Genomic DNA, 18,086 nt, shown 5'->3' with positions numbered 1-18,086 from the left:
CGGATCGATGTGATGTCATACTTGGTTCTCATTTTAATAAAAAAAAGCCTTTTTGCCTTGAGGATAGAGAGAGCGGACAGCCACAAAGCCCAACAGGTCGTGCTTTTCCACCTCTCCCCTCTTGCAAAAGGTTTGAAAATTCATACAAACTCTTGTGTGTCTTTTCATTTCCCAACTGCACATTTCATTTTCAGAGGTCCTGAACCATCCGAATCTGCGAAAGCCGGACAAGACAGCAACAAGAGGCTCAAGACCCACCTTTTTAATTTTGATGATCTTATCTGCTTATTTATTCTATTAGTTTTACTAAATATTATTTTAAGTATTTTATTTTATTCTAATGTATTTTAAAAACATTTGATGTATTCTTCTGAATTTAGCCCCAGTGTTTCTTGTGGGGATCTTTTCTGCCAGGACTTGCCGGCTAGGTCGGTGGTTGTTGCCCTTGCTGGGGCAGCTGGGGTTTAACATTGCAGCCTCACGGCTGTGAAGTGGACCCCGTTGCTGCCCCGGTCTGGATGGACACTGTGGCCATGTTCCTACAGCCAGGCTGGCTCCTGGTATGAAGAGATTCCCAAATACCGTTTCCTCACAGCAGAGTCAAGCCTGAAGTTTCATTCAGAAGTTCCTTTTATCCATATTCATTGCGTGTGGGGTCATGGGTGTTAAAGAAGGGGAGTGGAAAGGGGTGGGTTGGGTTTTGATTGTATTGTTTTTGTTTTGTTTTACATGTTAAAGCGCTTCGAGTAGCGCCAAGGCACAAGAAGCCTTTTTTTCTTATAAAGTTTGATTTAATTGTTGATTTTAAGCAATTTGGTGAAAATATTTTAAAATTGATCAAGTTTTCAAAATGAGAAACGGTTAATATTTTATAAAATTTTAAATTTATTTTAATTTTTTTTTTATGTCTGACATTACATTTTAGCACTTTTAATCAACAGCAGAAAATATTCTGTCAGACTTTTTTTTAATGTATTTCTTCCATTTAATGGCTCTGTATCTCGTTTGTGTATAAAAAAAATGCCCCAAACATAAGAGCATGTGTAGCAACGTAACAGTTACTTTATAGTTTCCACATAAATAATTATTTAGTTGATTGCTAATAAAATGCAAATAAAATGCTAAATGACATGATTCGAGTTTCTTTAATGTAATTCTTTTCATTGCCTCTTAGCAGAAATAAAGAGAGTGCAATAGTTTGCATACATTTTTATTCATCTTAAATCTGTGTAGAAAAAAGAAACAAAGAGAAATAGACATTCTCTTCTCTTTCAGCCAGTCATTTTTCCTGGTTTCTCAGTATGTATTCATAACAGGAAAAATCTTACAACAGCATGTACAAAAGAGAAAAAAAAAATCAAAATGAAACCTCAGCCTAACATCATTTCAACAGAAATGTAAGACTTGGAAGGCTATGAATTATTTATACATTTCAAAAAATATTGACCGTCAATATAACGAACAAAAAAAAAGAAACTTAAAAAAAAAAGTAGAAAAAGTGAAAAACCAAAGCGTTCATGTTCTTATTGACGGCTCTAACGGGTGTTTCAGTGGTAAATGAGGCAAAAATCAGACCACAAACACTGAAATACCCACCCAAACCCCAGGAAAGGTCTGCTATGTTGAACTCAGAATTCCTCATCCAACAACTGTTGTGTTAAGACATGAAGGCTCATTACAGGAACTGGAACTGCAGTAAACAAACCTCAGCTAACAGTGAACAGTCAGAAATGTTTCGTTCTGGTGGTGAAAAAACAAAAAGTTCAGATAAACAAGCAGGAAGTTGTTGCTTTGATTACCATCATTCATAATAAATGACCCCGCAAATGAACGTCTGTTAGTAGTTTGTAAATATCATGTGACTCAAGCCTCTGGAAAGTGACACATGGTGGCGATGGGTAATTGATTCTAACGCGCTTTCTAGACAATTATCCAATTAAGAGCTCCAAAGATGCAGATTTTGGTCCATTAATCCAAAAACCGACAGTTACAGCTTTTGGTCATTGTCTCCATGTTCACTGTAGTTTTAGAAAAGTCTGGAAAAAAAAAAGAATGCAATCAGGAAAATCCTGAAATAGATGAGTTCTTGAAACCATGTTTCTGAGCCCCTCCTCCCACCCCATCCCAGAAAGGTTTGTGGTTTGAATTTGACCGTGTAAAACAACCAACACCCAATCAGATTGTCCAAACAGCCGCACAACAGATGAGATGTTCTTTCAACTCAGAAAGAGTTTGAAAAAAAAAACCAAACCTGTGAGGTAGATGGATGGTTGAAGGAATAACAACGTATAGTTTCTCTCAAATTAACCAAAAAAAAAAAAAAAAAAAAAAAGAATTGTAAAAAATTAATTCAGGGAAAAGGGATTTTTGTACAGTGATTTACACTTCTCAAGAAAATTAAATAAAAAAATAAAATAAATAGTGAACAAACACCAAGCCTGGGAATCTTCAATGTACCCTTTTAATGTGAATAAATCTCACTGATGTGGTCCTCTCTGACCGGTTTGAAGTTAAATTTGATCAACTGAAGTCCTAATAAAACGTACACACAGTTCTTTGATCTTCCTTTGAAGTTTGTCCCACCAGTGATTTATTTTCTTTCAGGAAATCTTAATTTTCCAAATTAATTTTGAACAAACATTAATACTTTACTATACCGACAAAAGAAAAAACTCTTTAGAAAACCAACATTGGAAGCTATAGAACACTCAAACTGACAAAAAGTAGTAAAAGGGTCAAAAATCAGAATCTAAACAATCAATTTAAGGACTAAACGCTCAATTTACTCTTCGTTATTTCATATCCAAACAGTTTCCATCATTTTGAAATTTAAGTCACATTGTTCCTGTTTGTCTTTAAAGTAATAAACTATTTTATGTTTTACAAAACAATCTACGGTAATATGGTGACATTTTTTAGCTTAAGAAAACAAAACAACAATGACCTTTGTAGCTTTTTTAGCATAACCATTTTTTTCTTACCAGATTAGTTTATTTTTACAATTAGAAGTATTGAAAAATAATGTACTGTCAAAGTATACAACACATATTTTAACTTTAATAATGGTTTGATGTATAAAAACAAAAAACTGCAGTTTTAGCCAGTTAGCCTTCTAAGTGGTTAGCTACGAGTCCCCCCACAAATGTTTTCTATAAAATCGAGTTGTCTTATGATCTTAATTTAATTTAAAGGCAAGTATTTTTATGGATTTGTTAACAAAAATAAATTACAATTGATAAAGTTTTCTTATTAGTTTTGAGCTAGCTAGCAGTTGTCATTAGCCTTTTCCAGCTAGTAAAAACTCTCATGGACACGTAAAGGAAGCTTTGCTGGTATATATGCCATATGTTAGGAAGCGATCTAATTTATATAAATGCAGCCATGACAGTTTGCAATACACTACAAGAGTTCGGATGTGATGGTGTCTTTTTTATGGCTAAAGTTAGCTTAAATTAGCTAGGCGGCTAGCTAAAAGCTAGGAAGAAAATCTAATACAGGAACAAATGTAAGCCGTCACAGAGAGGATACTGCATGATTATGTTAATTAATAGAAAAATTAACTAATGGAATAAATTGAGATTCCAATTTCTACTTTTTGTCAGTGTTTGGGTTCCATACATACATAGTTGGTGGCAGAACCGATGAAAAAGGTTGGAGACACTGTGGTGACAAACTTCACATTTGATCAGTGATAGCTCAATTGAAATAGAAAAATAACCAACAATGGAATCAGGATGAGTTAAATACCCCCCAATCTGAAAAGAAAAAAAAGAGCAAAAACGACTTTAATTTCTCTATTTGACCTGAGATTTGGCTGGGACTAAAGGGTCCAAACAGATGGATGAGGTCTTGTCCAACCCTAAAACAAATTTGATGTCAAAGCCCCCTCCCCAAATAAAGAACAAACACAAAAAAGACGGGCATTGTCGGCCACCGGCTTCATCAACGTCTCTTAACCAGATGCTGGGAAGTTACTGGCGCTCCAAATAATAAGGCAAAATTGTCGTACCTTTCTGAAACCAAACCAGCTCAGATCCACTTCACACAACGACGAGCATTAGAAAACGAACCGCAGTGGAAATGTTCTGAATCCAACCTGAAGGAGTCGTCTTTACTTTTTTAATATATATATATATATAGAGAGAGAGATATAGACTATATTACAACCACAAGAGAAATACAGAATAGCAGCTTCTTTCTGTAAGATGATGAAAATCTTCAACTGTATAAAACTTAGAAAAGTGACAAACAACTCTCGTGTACGTAAATGCTCCGCCCACATGTAGACGCTGTGACTTTTGAAGAGTATGGACAAGTTTTTAAAAAAATACCTGTTTTGTGTGTCTCTGAAGAGAACGGCGGCGGTGGAGGTCCTCCTCGCTGGAGTTCTCGTTTTGATAAAGTACTTTTGTGAATCCGCTGCGCTCGGCGGCGTGCCTGCGACCGAGCGGCAGTCTGCGCCGAGGCGTGGCTGAAATGATCAGATGGAAAAAGCTGCAGGTTGTAACACGGAGGGGTTGGATAAACAAAAAAAAAAAAAACGCTCCCCCCCCCCTCCTTGATTGCAGACTGGTGGAAATTGGCAGATGAAAGTGCTTTTGTGGGTTTCTATTCCGAAAACGCTGGAGAGTGAAAGAGAATCTGAAAACAGTAGAAATTTTGGCAATTAATTTGGCAGAGCTGGCTGTTCCTCCCCAGGGTTGTTGGACAGGAAGTGGCTGCCGACGTGGCGCCGAACCCACGGCGCGGAACAGCCAGACTGACGGTAGCGCTTCTTCTTCATTTAGATATGCTTTTTTTCTGTAATGCCCGACCCAAAAGTGAACCCACGCTTCTTTTTTAAAGGCCCACGATTTCTGTTAAGGTATTTGGAAACAAGTACAAAACGTAATAAACAACAGTTTCTTTTTCTTATAAAACAAGTTAAGCCATGAAGAAAAAGCTGGAGTTTTATCCTTTTGCAGTTTCTGTTGAGATTTTTGGTTTTCCCACCCAGTAGCAGCAGCGGCAGCAGCGGCGGCGGCAGCGGCGGCGGCGGCGGCGACGTTAACCACCACCAGCTGCTGGCAGGAAGTGACACTAAAGAGGAAATGTTTGGAGCAACAGCAGAACGTGGACTCCTCTTCCAAATCTATCTGATGAAGAAGCTCTCGCTGTGAATTTTTACCCATGGAGACTTGGGCTCTTCCGGTGGTGATGGTGTGTGTGTGTGTGTGTGTGTGTGTGGGGGGGGTGTTGCAGTCTGACAGGAGGGAGTGGGGGATCAGCAGGCTGAGGATTGTGGGAGTGGCATGGCACGCTCGTTTTTGCGCCCTCCGTTCATGTGAGCATACGGAGGCAGTTCGTCCAGAGAAGGCCGAAGTGTGACGCTCGAGCCGGCCGACGCCGCCGGAAGGCCCGCCCCCGAGAGCCCATTGGCCGCCTGCTGGCCCGGGGGCTGCTTGTCCGTGACCGTGCTCGACGTGCACGGCGATGAAAGAGAGCTTTGGGCCAGCGGGGAGGCTGGCAGGACCTCCGAGCTGGGCGATGGAGGCGTCTGCTGGGGGGTCTGGGGGTCCTCTGGGGCGTCCTCTGGGGCCTCCACCTTGTCAGGGTGGAGCTGCGAGGCCTCGGCGGGCTTGTTGTCGGCGCTGTAATAGAAGCTGACCTCTTTGAAAGACGGGTCGAGCTCGTCCTTTACGCTGCCGATGATTTCCACGAAGGACGGACGCATTTTAGGATTGTACTGCCAGCACATTCGCATCAGCTCGAACCTGCACACAAACAAACAAACAAACAAACAAACAAACAAACAAACAAACATGAAGGTCAGTGTGGAAACAACACGTCCTCCAGAAGAACTGGGATTTCCCTTCTAAAAGAATCGTCTTTGTTACATCAAACCCGAGTGCAACAAGCCAATCGGACCAAAGCAGCATCTATTTACATTTTATTCAAATCAAAAAAACTTTATTAGCTCTAAAACTAAACACAATTAGCGACGTTTTCAAGAATTGAAAGATTCAGCTTAATTCATTGCAGACATTTTTTTTACATTTATAAACTATATATATGTATAACAGTGATCTGGACTGAATTGAGCTCAAAGCTAATTTCATTTTTGCTCGACATTTCTTGCTTTCTTTGGTGCTAAATAAACATTTAATGACAAAGAGACAGAAATATTTAGATTAGGGACAAATAGGATATTTTCTTTAAAAATATTCTTCCATGTTCAGAGGAGCCCTGGACTTGGTATGTTGCAAAGCAGCGACATTCAAAGGGGTTATTCTTACATCCACAGACACTTTTTTACAGAAACCAGACTTCTATTTTAGTGACTGGCAAAACAGTTTGTGGTGGTAAAGACAATTACCATAACAGAAGAAAACAAATCTTTAAAACTGTTTTTCTGGAATATTGAGGATTTGTTCATAGCTAAACTCAATCTTGTGTGATTTTTTATTTATAAACCCTTTCCTGCTGCTTTGAATAAACGATGACAGGTAGAAATAAAAAACCTCATTTAGCCGGTGTTATCAAAACATCTCAAGGACATTTGCAGAGCTTCCTCGTGAACAGGACTGGGTACCATTTGGATTTCGTTTGGTACTGACCAGGAACTTCAGAAATCTCCTGAATTACAACCGTTTGCTATAAAGTACAGCCAAAACTTGAACTCGTTTCGCCGTTGGTTTTTTGACCGAAGCTCCGCCTAATTCCCCCCATGAGCCCGCCCACAATCACAGGAAAGGTAAAACCATTGACTAGAATTGTTCAGCAAAACAACATAAAGCACCAAAATCTGCGTTGTAATACGGTACTGGTAGGACCGTATATGTTGGTACTGGTACCAAATTGGTTTTGGAGTTTTGGTACAGAACCCTACTCATGAACCACTCAGAGAATTCCCTTCTGTGTTCCTTTAAAAGTGTTAAAAATGAAAAAGTCTGCTACTTTTTTACAGTCCAGGGGCCTCATTTATAAAATTTTGCGTAGGATTTGCGTCAGAAGTGGCGTACGGATGAAACATAGGACGTGCGTAAGCACAGAAATATTCGGAGTTATAAAACCGTGCGCACGCACATCCTACACATCTTTCCCATAATAAATCACAACCAATTCTAAATGCAGCGCAGCTTTTGTGGCCTAATGACACGCCTATAGTTGCCCATAAATAGTCCGTGAAACGCCCACAAATGAATATTCATTGATTGCGAAACCATGGCAAACACCGAGAGGAAATGAAAAAAACGTAACTTCAGTCAATGTGAAGCAGAAGTTATCGTTGGCGAGGTGGGAAAGAGGAGAAAAATGTTGTTTGGAGGGCACAGTGTGGCCTTACTAATGCCAAAAAGGCACGTGAGTGGCAAACGCCGTTAATGCTGTAGCCTCACAACCTCGAACCGTGGCCGAAATAAAAAAGAAATGGTCGGACATCAAAGTCGAGGAAAAAAAACGTCTGGCGCTGCATCGCCAGAGTGTGTCTGCCACCGGGGGGGGCACCGGAGCTGACCCCTCTTGATGACAGACTGGCGGCAATAATTGGGGAATCCCTTAAGTGAAGTGGTGACTGAGGCGCAGGGGGACGCTGACCCCCAAAAGCCCGCGGAGGTCCAACAGGACGGCTCGAGGAAGTCGGAACCGGTTCATAAGCCACTCGTCCTCGTTTGCCAGCAAATCTTGTTGTCTAAAGATGCGTTCTCTCCGAATTCTTCCATTTGCCACATCTTCTAAGAGCGCAAGATCAGCCATTGTGCGTCATTACGCATTGTGATGGGGCATTTTATTTCCATCCATTTAATTACATCTGACAAGCTACAGATGTCGGTAATAATCGACGTGGAAATGGGAAATTGATCAGCGCAAATGTAATTTCTTGTTGCTTTCTGAATGGTTGAGACATACGCCATACATGGTTTTATCAAAAATAAAACAAACTAAAAGGCATATGCATGAATACCATAATTCCATGGCTTATGAAGAAATATTTTACTATGAAAACAACTTTCCCCAGTGGACAATTAATGCATCTCTCTCTATCCATCCATCTGTCTGTCTGATTGCACCTATGTTTGCTCCGCCATACGGACACATTGACGGGAATGTCAGTTTGGTACATTATTTCGTTCTGTTAACTATATTATTTATGAAGATGAATTGCACAACATGCCAATATTGCAGAAAATATTTCACTTTTCTTTTTGCAAATATGTGTTCATTTGAATTTCTGTTGTAATTTTCGTTTGATTTTCTTTTATTTGATTCACTGCTGATCGATCAAACGTGTTCGTGTAGGCTGTTAATTGTAAGACTTGCTTTGTGAAGTCTTCATGTTATTTCTGAGAGGCAGTATTGTCATTTTCACTTTCACGTGTTTCTTCCATCTGCCGACGGCGTCGCCGTTTCTCATTTCACCCGTTTTTGTGCGTACGCCTTGGTCAGAGCTTGCGTGAAGGACCGCACATTTTCCCGTCAAGTTTGCTTTTTATAAATCTCAATTATTGCATAGAGAGTGGCGTACGCCTTCTTTTGTGCGTACGCAACGTTTATAAATGAGGCCCCTGGTCTGTTTTAAAAAGATTTTTCATAAATCATCAAATAAGCAATTGTTAAGAGTTGAGCTAAAGTTTATAGAGACGAAAAAACTGATATGTTGTGGTTGGTTTTTGTGTGAACGTCATCAGAGTGTAAAAACATGTTTAACGTGTCAGTTTCAGGCCAAAAGTCTTCTTTTTATAACAACCTACACACTTGGATGTTCAGAAGTCGTAGCAGCAGCTTCTGCTCTGACACGGTTTTAGAGGAAGAAGGGCTCAGTCATGACAGCTGAGGAGTTGGGGTTTTTAAAAACATGAACTTCAAGCTGCAAGTTCCTCCACAAAGTGGACTTTATCAGAACTTTCATGATGAACTGATTCATCCATGTATTGATTTTTAAGATGCAACCAGATGGATCTGAGGCAAGAGTTCCATGGAATCGAACTCTACTATTAGAAAAGAGTTTCCAAATGAAAAGAATGGACTAGGAATCGTATCGTAAACCACAAACTATGATATGACTTGAACAGTTAAAATGAATCGTTCCACTTCTATTTCACATCGATCCCTCAAAGATGTGAGTTTGTCGCTCTCTCAAGCTAGCTGGGGGGCGGGGACGGTGAGTCTGCGCGTGTGGTTTTCTTACAGCATGTCGGGACAGTTCTGCGGCTTTTCCAGCAGCCCCCCCTCCATGACAAAGCGGAGCACTTGCTCGTTGGACAGACCCTGGTACGGCTGCTCTGCCAGGGTGGCGATCTCCCACAACACAACTCCAAACGACCTGCAGGGTGGGAGGAGACATGTTCATGTCCGCACTCACGGGACGTCATTGGAAACGACGCGGGGGGAAAGAAGGAGGCCACCCGGCCGCTCACCAGACATCGGAGTTGGTGGTGAAGACGCCGTCCTTCAGAGACTCGGGCGACATCCAGCGGACGGGGAGCAAACCTTTGCCCCCTTTACGGTAGTAATCCGTCTCATAGATGTCTCTGGTCATGCCAAAGTCTGCTCGGACACAAAAAGGTTGTTGTTTTTTATTTTGTCTCATAAATAACGATGCCGGGTCGTGGATTTAGCTCGTGTCCTCACCTCCGATTTTAACGGTAAAGTCTTCGGCCACCATGCAGTTCCTGGCTGCCAGGTCTCGGTGGACAAACTTGTTGGAGTTGAGGTACGCCATGCCGTCAGCGATCTGCCCCGCCATCTGAAGCATCTTCTTCAGAGGAGGAAGAGACAGGCTGGACCACTGTTGCTGTGGAAACAGGCGAGGAACGAGGAGCTCTTATTGCTGAATATACTGCTAGAACATTTTGGTTTTTGTAAAAAAAATAAATAAATAAAGTATTTTAGCGAGTTCATAAACCCATCCAGCAGAAATGTGAACCTCAGAGCTTTTAAGCTTATATAACAAATAAAACCTGCAGATAATCCTAATCCAGTCAGGATTGGAACATCAGACAGGTGTGAGATCTTGACTGATGGTTTGGTTTCATCAGAACCATCTCTTTTGCTGCTCCCGCTTTAGTTTTCGGTTCACCTTCAGGACTCAAAAGGATTCGTTTTTTGTGCGGCTGCACGCCGACCGTGACAAACCTCTTTAGGTCGCAGCGAGCGCAGGTAACTCTTCAGGTCTCCTCTCGTCATCAGCTCCATGATGACCAGGGTGGGCTGGCCCTGGGAGACCACACCCAGGAGTCGAACCTGCGGAGAACGCACCATGACTGCAGGAAGAGGCTGGACAGGAAGTGGCGGACTGGGCCCAAACCTACCACATGGTGACAGTTGAACTCCTTCATGACCGACGCCTCGTTGAGGAACTCGATCCTCTCCCGCATGCTGGCCGACTCGTTAACCGTCTTGACGGCGACCTTGGTCTCCGGTTCGTCTTTGACCACGCCTTTGGCCACGCCCTCGTACACCATGCCGAACGACCCCTGACCCAGCTCCCGGCACAGGGTGATCTTCTCGCGCGCCACCTCCCACTCGTCTGGTACGTACACTGCGCAGGAAAAACATTCATTCTGAAGTTAACGTGGATCAAGAGGGACGGCGTCCCGCGAGTGGAAGCCACTCACTTTCCGCAGCGCTGAAGTACTCCGGGTTCACCGAGGCGTACAGGACTCCGTTTCCAAGCCGGTCGCTGTTCCTTTTGAAAAGGCATCAAAGGAAAAAAAAAAAAAAAAAAAAAAAAAAAATCACATTTTAGCATCTAAGAGACGCAGAAAAATGTAAACATTTTTGTTTACACTTTCACAAGTTTACCCTGAATCACAGTGGTCCCCTGTTTATTGTGGCGGGTATGTTCTAAACTTACCTGCGATAAAACATCTGTAATCCACCAAAGGGGACTACAGAAGTTTTAAGGCCGTAAAACTCCTCACTACACACTTTGTACACTTTTCTTCGACAGACATTTTCCTACTTTTGTCTTGCGTTTAAAGTCTCAAAGTTCAAACTTTCATTGATTAATAAGTACAGTTTTATAGAATAAAAATAAAGATTTATGTAGATTTGACAAACTGAACCCTTTCTGTACAGGAGACACGGCAAAGAGATTGATTGACAAGGTCTACAGCCAATCAGGACACAATGTGCTGTGTAAAAAAAAACCCAGAAAGATGAACCTGGATCTAGCGCACGGCGACCTTGCTTTGGTTTTATGATCTAAAGTGGTGGTAGATCACACAGCAACGACAGGTTTTGGAACGAAAAATTGAAAAAATCCATTTACAGCAGGAGTTTCTACTGATACACTTTTGTGGGTTTGCAGCTGTGGGGCCAGAGGTGCAACGGTCGACCTCCGATTGGAGGGTTGCAAGTTGGGTTCTAGCACTACCTTTGGTTGTATCCAAAAGGACTGAAAGTGTGAGAAGAAAACTACTTCAGCTGCTGGAGATGCTGAGGTGAAGGTAGGGTTTTTAAGTTCACATCAAGCTGTGAAGGAGTTCAGTTTTGTAACATTTTAACACCGGAGCTCAACTCCAGTGTTCACATTCTTTCGATTCCAGTGACTCTGTAACCGTTTGTGCAATAAACGCAGTTCCCTTGCATTCTGAAGCGGATAAAAGCGGGTTTGTGCCGACATACAATGCTACACTAGTGAAGTGTTTACACAATGAATGTAAATCAGCTATTATTGTTATTACGTCAGTAATGTGTTGCATATCGGAGCAAAGCCGTTATGAAAATACGCTTTTTTTCAGCGCCGACTCACGTTGCTCACTTAACGGGGGAAGGGTTACGCCATGTCAAAGCGTGTGTGTTATTTAAGGGTCGCTGGCGACATCTCTGGTGTTAAAGGGTTCGTTTGTAAACATCCTTAATTCTCACAGTTGGGTTGGAACACAGAAAACACGCTTGATCACGCACCTTTTCCTGTTGAGGGCGACCAACATGACGACCATGCAGCTGATCAGGATGACGATGATGATGGGAACGAAGACCATGGCGTACAGCGCGCTTTCGTATCCTGTTGGGACAAACGGTTAGTCTGTAGGCGAGGGTTTTTTTTTCTTCTTTTTTGCAGATGAGGCGTGAACGTGTGCGTGTCTCACTTTCTGCCACGTAGAAGTCCAGCGGTGGCGTCCAGGAGCCGTTGCCGGCCAGTGACGTGGCTCTCACTCTGACTGAATAGTTTCCTGGACTGAGGTTGGTCAGCCGAACGCCCTGCTGGGTCTGGTAGAGCTGTCTGGACACGCACTCGTGTTTCTCGCTCTGAGTCGCACAGAGAAGAAGACACAAGAGCAGATCAGCTGAAAGATTCTGCTGCTTTTAATTTGGAGTTTTGCAGTTTGGGACAGTGTCCCATTTTGCTTTACGATCCAGTAATAATCAGTCCCTGCAGCTGCAGAGAGTCCATCAGGACGATCCTGTTGTCTGGTTCTGCGTTGTGGCATCATGTTTTTTAAGGTTCTTTGCATCTCTCTTACCTCTGCAGCCAGTTTGTACTTGATCTCGTAGAGGAGGATAAGCCCGTTGGGATGGGACGGCTCAGGCCAGCGCAGAAACACCCAGTCTTTGTGGCCCTCCCAGGTCACCGGGCCTGGTACGTCATCGGCCTTTTCTGCAGAACCACACGGGCGGGGGGGAAAATAAATAAATAATCGTCAGCCACTTTCCTGAACGTCAATCTGCGAACAGGATTCTGTCGGGTCTGACCGGCTGGTTTGGTTCTGGAGAACACAAACTCGGCGGCGCTGCACTCCTTGACTTGTCGGTTGCAGGCGTGAACGTCGACGCGGTAAACGGTGAAGGGCTGGAGGCCGGAGATCTGCAGCTCACGCTCCGTCACGGACTGCTCCAGGAACTCGTACTCTTGGTCGGCCGGCTCCGGTTCGGCGGCGCCGCTGCTGTTTCCGGCTGTGTGGGGAGGCGGGTCGGCGCTGGTGTTGCTTAAGGACTTGTGGCGCCCCGCGTATGTGGAGTTGGCGATACCAAAGACGTCTCTTCGGCGCCGATCAGCCGGCCTAAAGGTGCAAGAACGACAGAGAAATGGAAACTTTAAGAAAGGATTTCTTCCCCTGTGGCTTCAGTAAAGGAAACGTGGTACCTTGGCGTAAAGATAGAATTGTGCAGGAAATTCTCAAAGACTTTTCTGTAGGAGGCGTCAGCAGCTTCAGCCTCCAGGACTTCTGGGGATTTGGGGCAGAGGCAGCACGGGCCTTTATTTGCCCCCTCGGTATCGGATTTGGTGGGTTTCGTCTCCTCTTCTTGGTCTCCGACGCCTCTGGCAGCGATCCTCACAGGGATCTTCAGCTCTGGAGGAGAAAGAGGAGGAGGAGGAGAAGTGAAGAGCAGCAGCTGGACCGCTGAGCCCGTTCTCACGGACGACCAAATCCCAGTCAGATGAAGCGAGATGCTGGGAAGCTCAAGTATCCACGGCAACGGCTGTTTCTACTTCTCGTGGAGAACAAATGGGGAAAAGCAGCAGCATTTTATGTCTGTTTTATCCAAGCAGATCTGAGCTGTTTGCCAAGAACAGACCAGCTGAAGCTTTTAAGTGTTTGAAACAAGTAAATAATGTAAACTGGAACAGATTTCAAAAGCCAAATTGCAAAAATCTAATTACTACCAGAGTTCAAAGAAAAACAATCTGGAAACTTTCAGAATAAAGTTTTTAAGTATACTGAAGGAAAATGAATGTTATATTTTTATGACATATTTAGGTCAAAGAGTTTTTTCCTTCCTTGATAAAAACTAAAAGAAAAACAACAACAACTTTCAACCAAGAAAAGGAACAGATTTCATTTTTGGAAAATGTATTTTGATATTTTGAAATGGGGTCATTCTATGACTGGGTTCGGGCTGGTGGGGCCGCCCCCTTTTGAGCTCTGGATCCAACCAGCCACCAGGCGCTCACATGTAAGCCCCAATCCCAGGCCTGGCTCCAGAGTGGGGCCCCGATAACGGCGATCCAGGTGATGCGACTGATTATCTACTTTTATAAAGCGGTTCTGAATCGGAACCACTCTTTGTAACACGGCGATGATTAAAAAAAAAAAAAAAAAAGAGATCTCTGTTCACATCCTGATTGTTGGGGAGAGTCTGGATAAAAGTTACGGTTACGGTTATAAAAACAGACAAAACTTTATTCATAATCTCTCTCAACGGATAAAAAGAGTCGAAAAATCTCAGGCGACGTCTGTCAGGATTTTTTAACCTCCTATCAGAGAAAAAACATTTTTGCCCAGTCAAATCCATAAAAACTACAACTCCCAGAGCCCCGCCCCTTCACATTCAGGATCACTGAAAAGCCCCAAATGTCTGGTTTAGAAGTTTGCATAGCTGGTCGTCAGGGGTTGTTAGAATATCCAGAAAATGACTAAAACGGTTCCATTTTGTGTCGCTGTCACAGTGGATACCTTTGGAGCAGTAGTTGTGCTGGAACAGCTCGCGGTCCTCCGCCTGTTGTTGCCACCTTATGAGGTAGTATGTCCGGTTCCCGTTGGGTGAGACGGGGGGCAACCAGCGGACCACCAGCTGGGTGGAGGAGTTGGAGTACGCCCGCACGTCCCGGGGCATGGTGGGTGCTGAAAGAGACAGAGAAACCCAGGAGGCGTTTAGAACGCGGAGGGCCCCACGGCCGTGGCAGGAACATCTTCACGCAGCAGCTGGATTTATTTTTCATGCATGGCTTAGGTAAATAAGGCTCCTCTCTGGTGCAGCTGTGTTTATTTCCAAGCGTGTTCCTCATTATCTTCTTTTATGGCGTGTTTGAGAGGAAGCCAGGAATGATATCACACTGTCATGGAGGAGCCATCGCACATGGATCTCAGGTCTGAAGTGCTGCAGCCGCCGTTTCCAGGTTGAAGCCAAACGGCCGGAAAACGAGCTTCATTAAAGGGCCGGGTCACCAGCGCGGCCAGCCAGTCCAGAACTGCGTCAGAAAGACTGTTTACACTAATTACTGGCTGTTTTGCCTTTTGGCGTAAAGGGCAGCTTTTTTCACTAATTACAGCCAGATTACCGCAGCACAAACACAGCAGTGTGCAGGTGTGGACGGGAACATTACCAGACCACCTATGATGGACGTAAACATGTTGTCTTCCTCTGGAGCACAGGAACAATCGGCTTCTTGATTAAAGAAGTTATTTTATCGTGATTGTTACCACTTTAGTTAAAAGAAAGACCCGTTTATGGCAACTGACGCCACTTTATATACTTTTTCAGGGGTCAAGGCGCCATTTCCGGCAGCACTCACGTGAAGGGCTGGTGCGGATGTACACCACTTTGCTCTTGGCTCCGGGCATGAACTTGTCCTCCACCATGAGGGTGACGGCTTTGACGAAGATGGCGTACTGCGTCCAGGGTTTCAGGCCGGACAGCAGAACCCCGGGGTCCGAGTCCTTCTCGGGCCGCAGCTCCACGTCCACCATGTTCCAGCTGTTGGAGCCGCAGCCGTCCTGCCCCTCGAACTCTGTGATGTTCTGAAAGGGTCTAGAAGAGAGAGCAGACATGTCCCACGACATTCACACCCCAGGAAGCTGATTACAGTCAGAAACCGACAGGAAAAGCCAAGAATTTCTGAAGAAAATGCTGGGAATGAAGTCCAAAATCACACAGCAAATGTAAAAAGTTCAGTTTGGGATCAGAATTTGACCAAAAAAATTCTCTTTAGACTTTAAATTTAGAGTTCTGATGAATAAAAAAAAAAGATTAAAGACCCACTCCCATGAAAATTGTGTTTTTAACATGTTCACGTGGCATTTTTTAGGATGATGTAGGACATTTATTGAGGAAGGTAAACTTAAAAAAGCATTTCTCTGTTGTCAAACTATGTCCTAGAAAATGGCTTCAGACTGAAAAGACCACTGGGAACCCTTTTAGAAGAGATGAAAAGATGATCAGTGTGTGACTTTAAGTCAAATCTTATAGAGAAAATGTTAAACATTACGTCAAAGAGAAAAAAAAATCCAGAGTTATGAGGAAAAAAAAGGTAAGATCTTCCCATAACCTCCTGTTTATGGTCTTAAACTTTTTTCCTACAATGCGGGGTGATGACAGTTCTGTTTACTAAACAACAGCAAAACTGGAGTTTTGGTTTATTTCTGGCTCTGCTCCTGCAGAAGTGCTTCCAAATTTGGAAAAAAATGTTATTGAATTAGGATGGGAAAAATAAACTCAAAATTGCAAATCGTTGTGAGTCGTGAGCAAAACGAGAAAAAAAATGCCGTTTGAAAAAGAGCATTTATTTTTAATGAAGGAAATCTCCCTGTCTCGAGATCCCTGCAACGGGGAGGGGAAGGGGGGCGGGGTCGCCCAACCCCAACAGTCCCACCCATAACTCAGAGGTGAATTCCTGCCACTCTGCAGAAAACTATTCCTGGAAATCGATACAAGATTTGGGCATCATCATAGTTAAAAGACCAATGGGAACGCTTTGGAAATAGATCCAATGTTATGGGAGTGGGCGCGGCAGAAACTTACGCCTCCTTGTAGTACACGATGAAGCTGATGAGGTCTCTGTAGTCGGGGGGCCGGTAGCGCTCCCATGTCAGGATGATCCTGGTGCTCTGGGTGCTGTTGGACTTGAAGCGCAGGATTGTGCTTTCACCTGCAGAGGCAGCAGTGAGTCAGAGAGAATCCCTAACTGCTTCAGCATGTGTGCGACAAACTGTGGCCAGATAAATACCAACATATGGCGGAAACGAGCAATAAACTCCAGAGAAAGTGTTTGCAAATTGCTCCAAACTAACTCCGGCTCATGAACGGGGGACGCAGTGATTAAAATGTTTGTGGTCTTTCGACCGGAGCTCATTTAGACCCTTACAGCTGGCTCTGTCGCCGTTGTTTCTGAAGTCTGTCTCCTGAAAATGCTCCCGGATGCCCGTCTTGGTCCACATCTTGCGGATCTCGGACATGCAGAGCTTGGGGTTGGCTCTGAAGAACAGCTTTCCTGTTTTTATGGTGAGGTTGTGCTGCTTCCAGTCCCAGAGGTACTGGAGCTGCTGGTTGTCGAACGCCGAGAAGGCGTACATGCTGGAGAGACAAAGGAGAGGAACTTGACTCAACACGACGACTTTAACAGGAAAACAGCTTTGCTACAATTCTAGCTGATATTTTTATCCTTGAATTCAAAAACTCTAAAGACCTTAAAACAGTTCAAATGTAACAAATAAACAGTTGTTTGCCCTTTTGCTTGTTTTTTACAGTTTTTTTTCCTTGAGTAACACCCAGCCATCAAGGAATGACAGCAATGTGGGCCTTGGGACAGCCAGACTCCCCTGGGCTCAAAGACAAACAGAAGAGGCAGGGAGTGAAGGACCGTGTGACCCTGAGAGCCTCTTCAGAGACCAGTCAAGGTCTGTGCTGCATTCAAGGTCTGCTGAAAGTTCACCAAATCCAACGTGCACTGTTGGAATCACGCAGATTCCATAACAAGCTCCAAAGTGCAGTGATCCACATGCGATTTACACATTTATTTCACAGATTACTACTATAATTTTTTAGGGCTTTTTGTTATATAATAAGAAAAATGGATTCCTCAAATAACCCAAGTTTTCTGTGCTTAAAGAAAGTAGTTTTTTCTTTCTTTCTGTTGTTTAAATACATTTTGCACACAAATAAACAAAGTGGAAAAAGAAGAAAGTTGTAAATGATTTCATATTTAAAAGAGATAACCGGCCCAACTTGGCTTAAAACTGTTTCAAAGTTTTTGGCCCCTGAAAGGAAAAACACATCACTGCAAATAAATATTTGTGGAAACACTTATTCAGCCTTTTTGTGTCGGTGGAGACAAATGCATGACGGCGTTTATGACACATAAACAGAACCTTTTCAGAACTTTTTTTTTTAATTGTTTTTGACCTACATGTGGACGGTTCTGCTCCAGAAACCAAGTCTCTTCAGCTTAAAGCCATAAAAGATTGCAGAACTTTTCTTTCTGTTAGAGTCATGAGTCACTGATGTTCTTTGTAAGCATATTTGAACCACGTTGGTCTGACTCCAGGTACATTTTTCACACATAGCTTTGCTAATAGTTTTTAAAAGAATTTGCATTTTAAAAGTACATTTTGTAATTTCTAGAGTAGCTTTTGTGTAAGATTTAAACAAAATGTATGTTCGGA

General features: G+C 43.2%; 1 protein-coding gene across 4 annotated transcripts in view; it reads right to left on the bottom strand.

The window, feature by feature from the left end:
- Positions 1 to 1,194: 1,194 nt before the first annotated feature.
- LOC101163560 (insulin-like growth factor 1 receptor) overlaps positions 1,195 to 18,086 on the bottom strand; it is a 50,133-nt gene continuing 33,241 nt past the window's right edge. For 2 of the 4 annotated variants that reach the window (XM_023953671.1, XM_023953672.1), the window contains 16 exons: positions 16,790 to 16,998; positions 16,447 to 16,573; positions 15,221 to 15,456; positions 14,382 to 14,549; positions 13,070 to 13,277; positions 12,679 to 12,986; positions 12,450 to 12,583; positions 12,075 to 12,234; positions 11,890 to 11,989; positions 10,596 to 10,666; positions 10,290 to 10,519; positions 10,114 to 10,221; positions 9,610 to 9,772; positions 9,396 to 9,525; positions 9,167 to 9,301; positions 1,195 to 5,753 (listed from right to left, as the gene is read on the bottom strand). In XM_023953671.1, the coding sequence (XP_023809439.1) occupies positions 5,264 to 5,753; positions 9,167 to 9,301; positions 9,396 to 9,525; positions 9,610 to 9,772; positions 10,114 to 10,221; positions 10,290 to 10,519; positions 10,596 to 10,666; positions 11,890 to 11,989; positions 12,075 to 12,234; positions 12,450 to 12,583; positions 12,679 to 12,986; positions 13,070 to 13,277; positions 14,382 to 14,549; positions 15,221 to 15,456; positions 16,447 to 16,573; positions 16,790 to 16,998 (2,977 nt within the window). In that variant the 3' untranslated portion in view covers positions 1,195 to 5,263. The remainder of the gene's footprint in view (positions 5,754 to 9,166; positions 9,302 to 9,395; positions 9,526 to 9,609; positions 9,773 to 10,113; positions 10,222 to 10,289; positions 10,520 to 10,595; positions 10,667 to 11,889; positions 11,990 to 12,074; positions 12,235 to 12,449; positions 12,584 to 12,678; positions 12,987 to 13,069; positions 13,278 to 14,381; positions 14,550 to 15,220; positions 15,457 to 16,446; positions 16,574 to 16,789; positions 16,999 to 18,086) is intronic. The other 2 variants (XR_002872994.1, XM_023953673.1) reach the window with 2 other exon arrangements.

The sequence above is a fragment of the Oryzias latipes genome, chromosome 3 (genome assembly GCF_002234675.1).
Source record: "Oryzias latipes chromosome 3, ASM223467v1".
NCBI classification, from domain to species: Eukaryota; Metazoa; Chordata; class Actinopteri; order Beloniformes; family Adrianichthyidae; genus Oryzias; species Oryzias latipes.
Note: the sequence above shows the minus strand (reverse complement) of the source record. Positions and strands in the feature narration are given on the sequence as shown.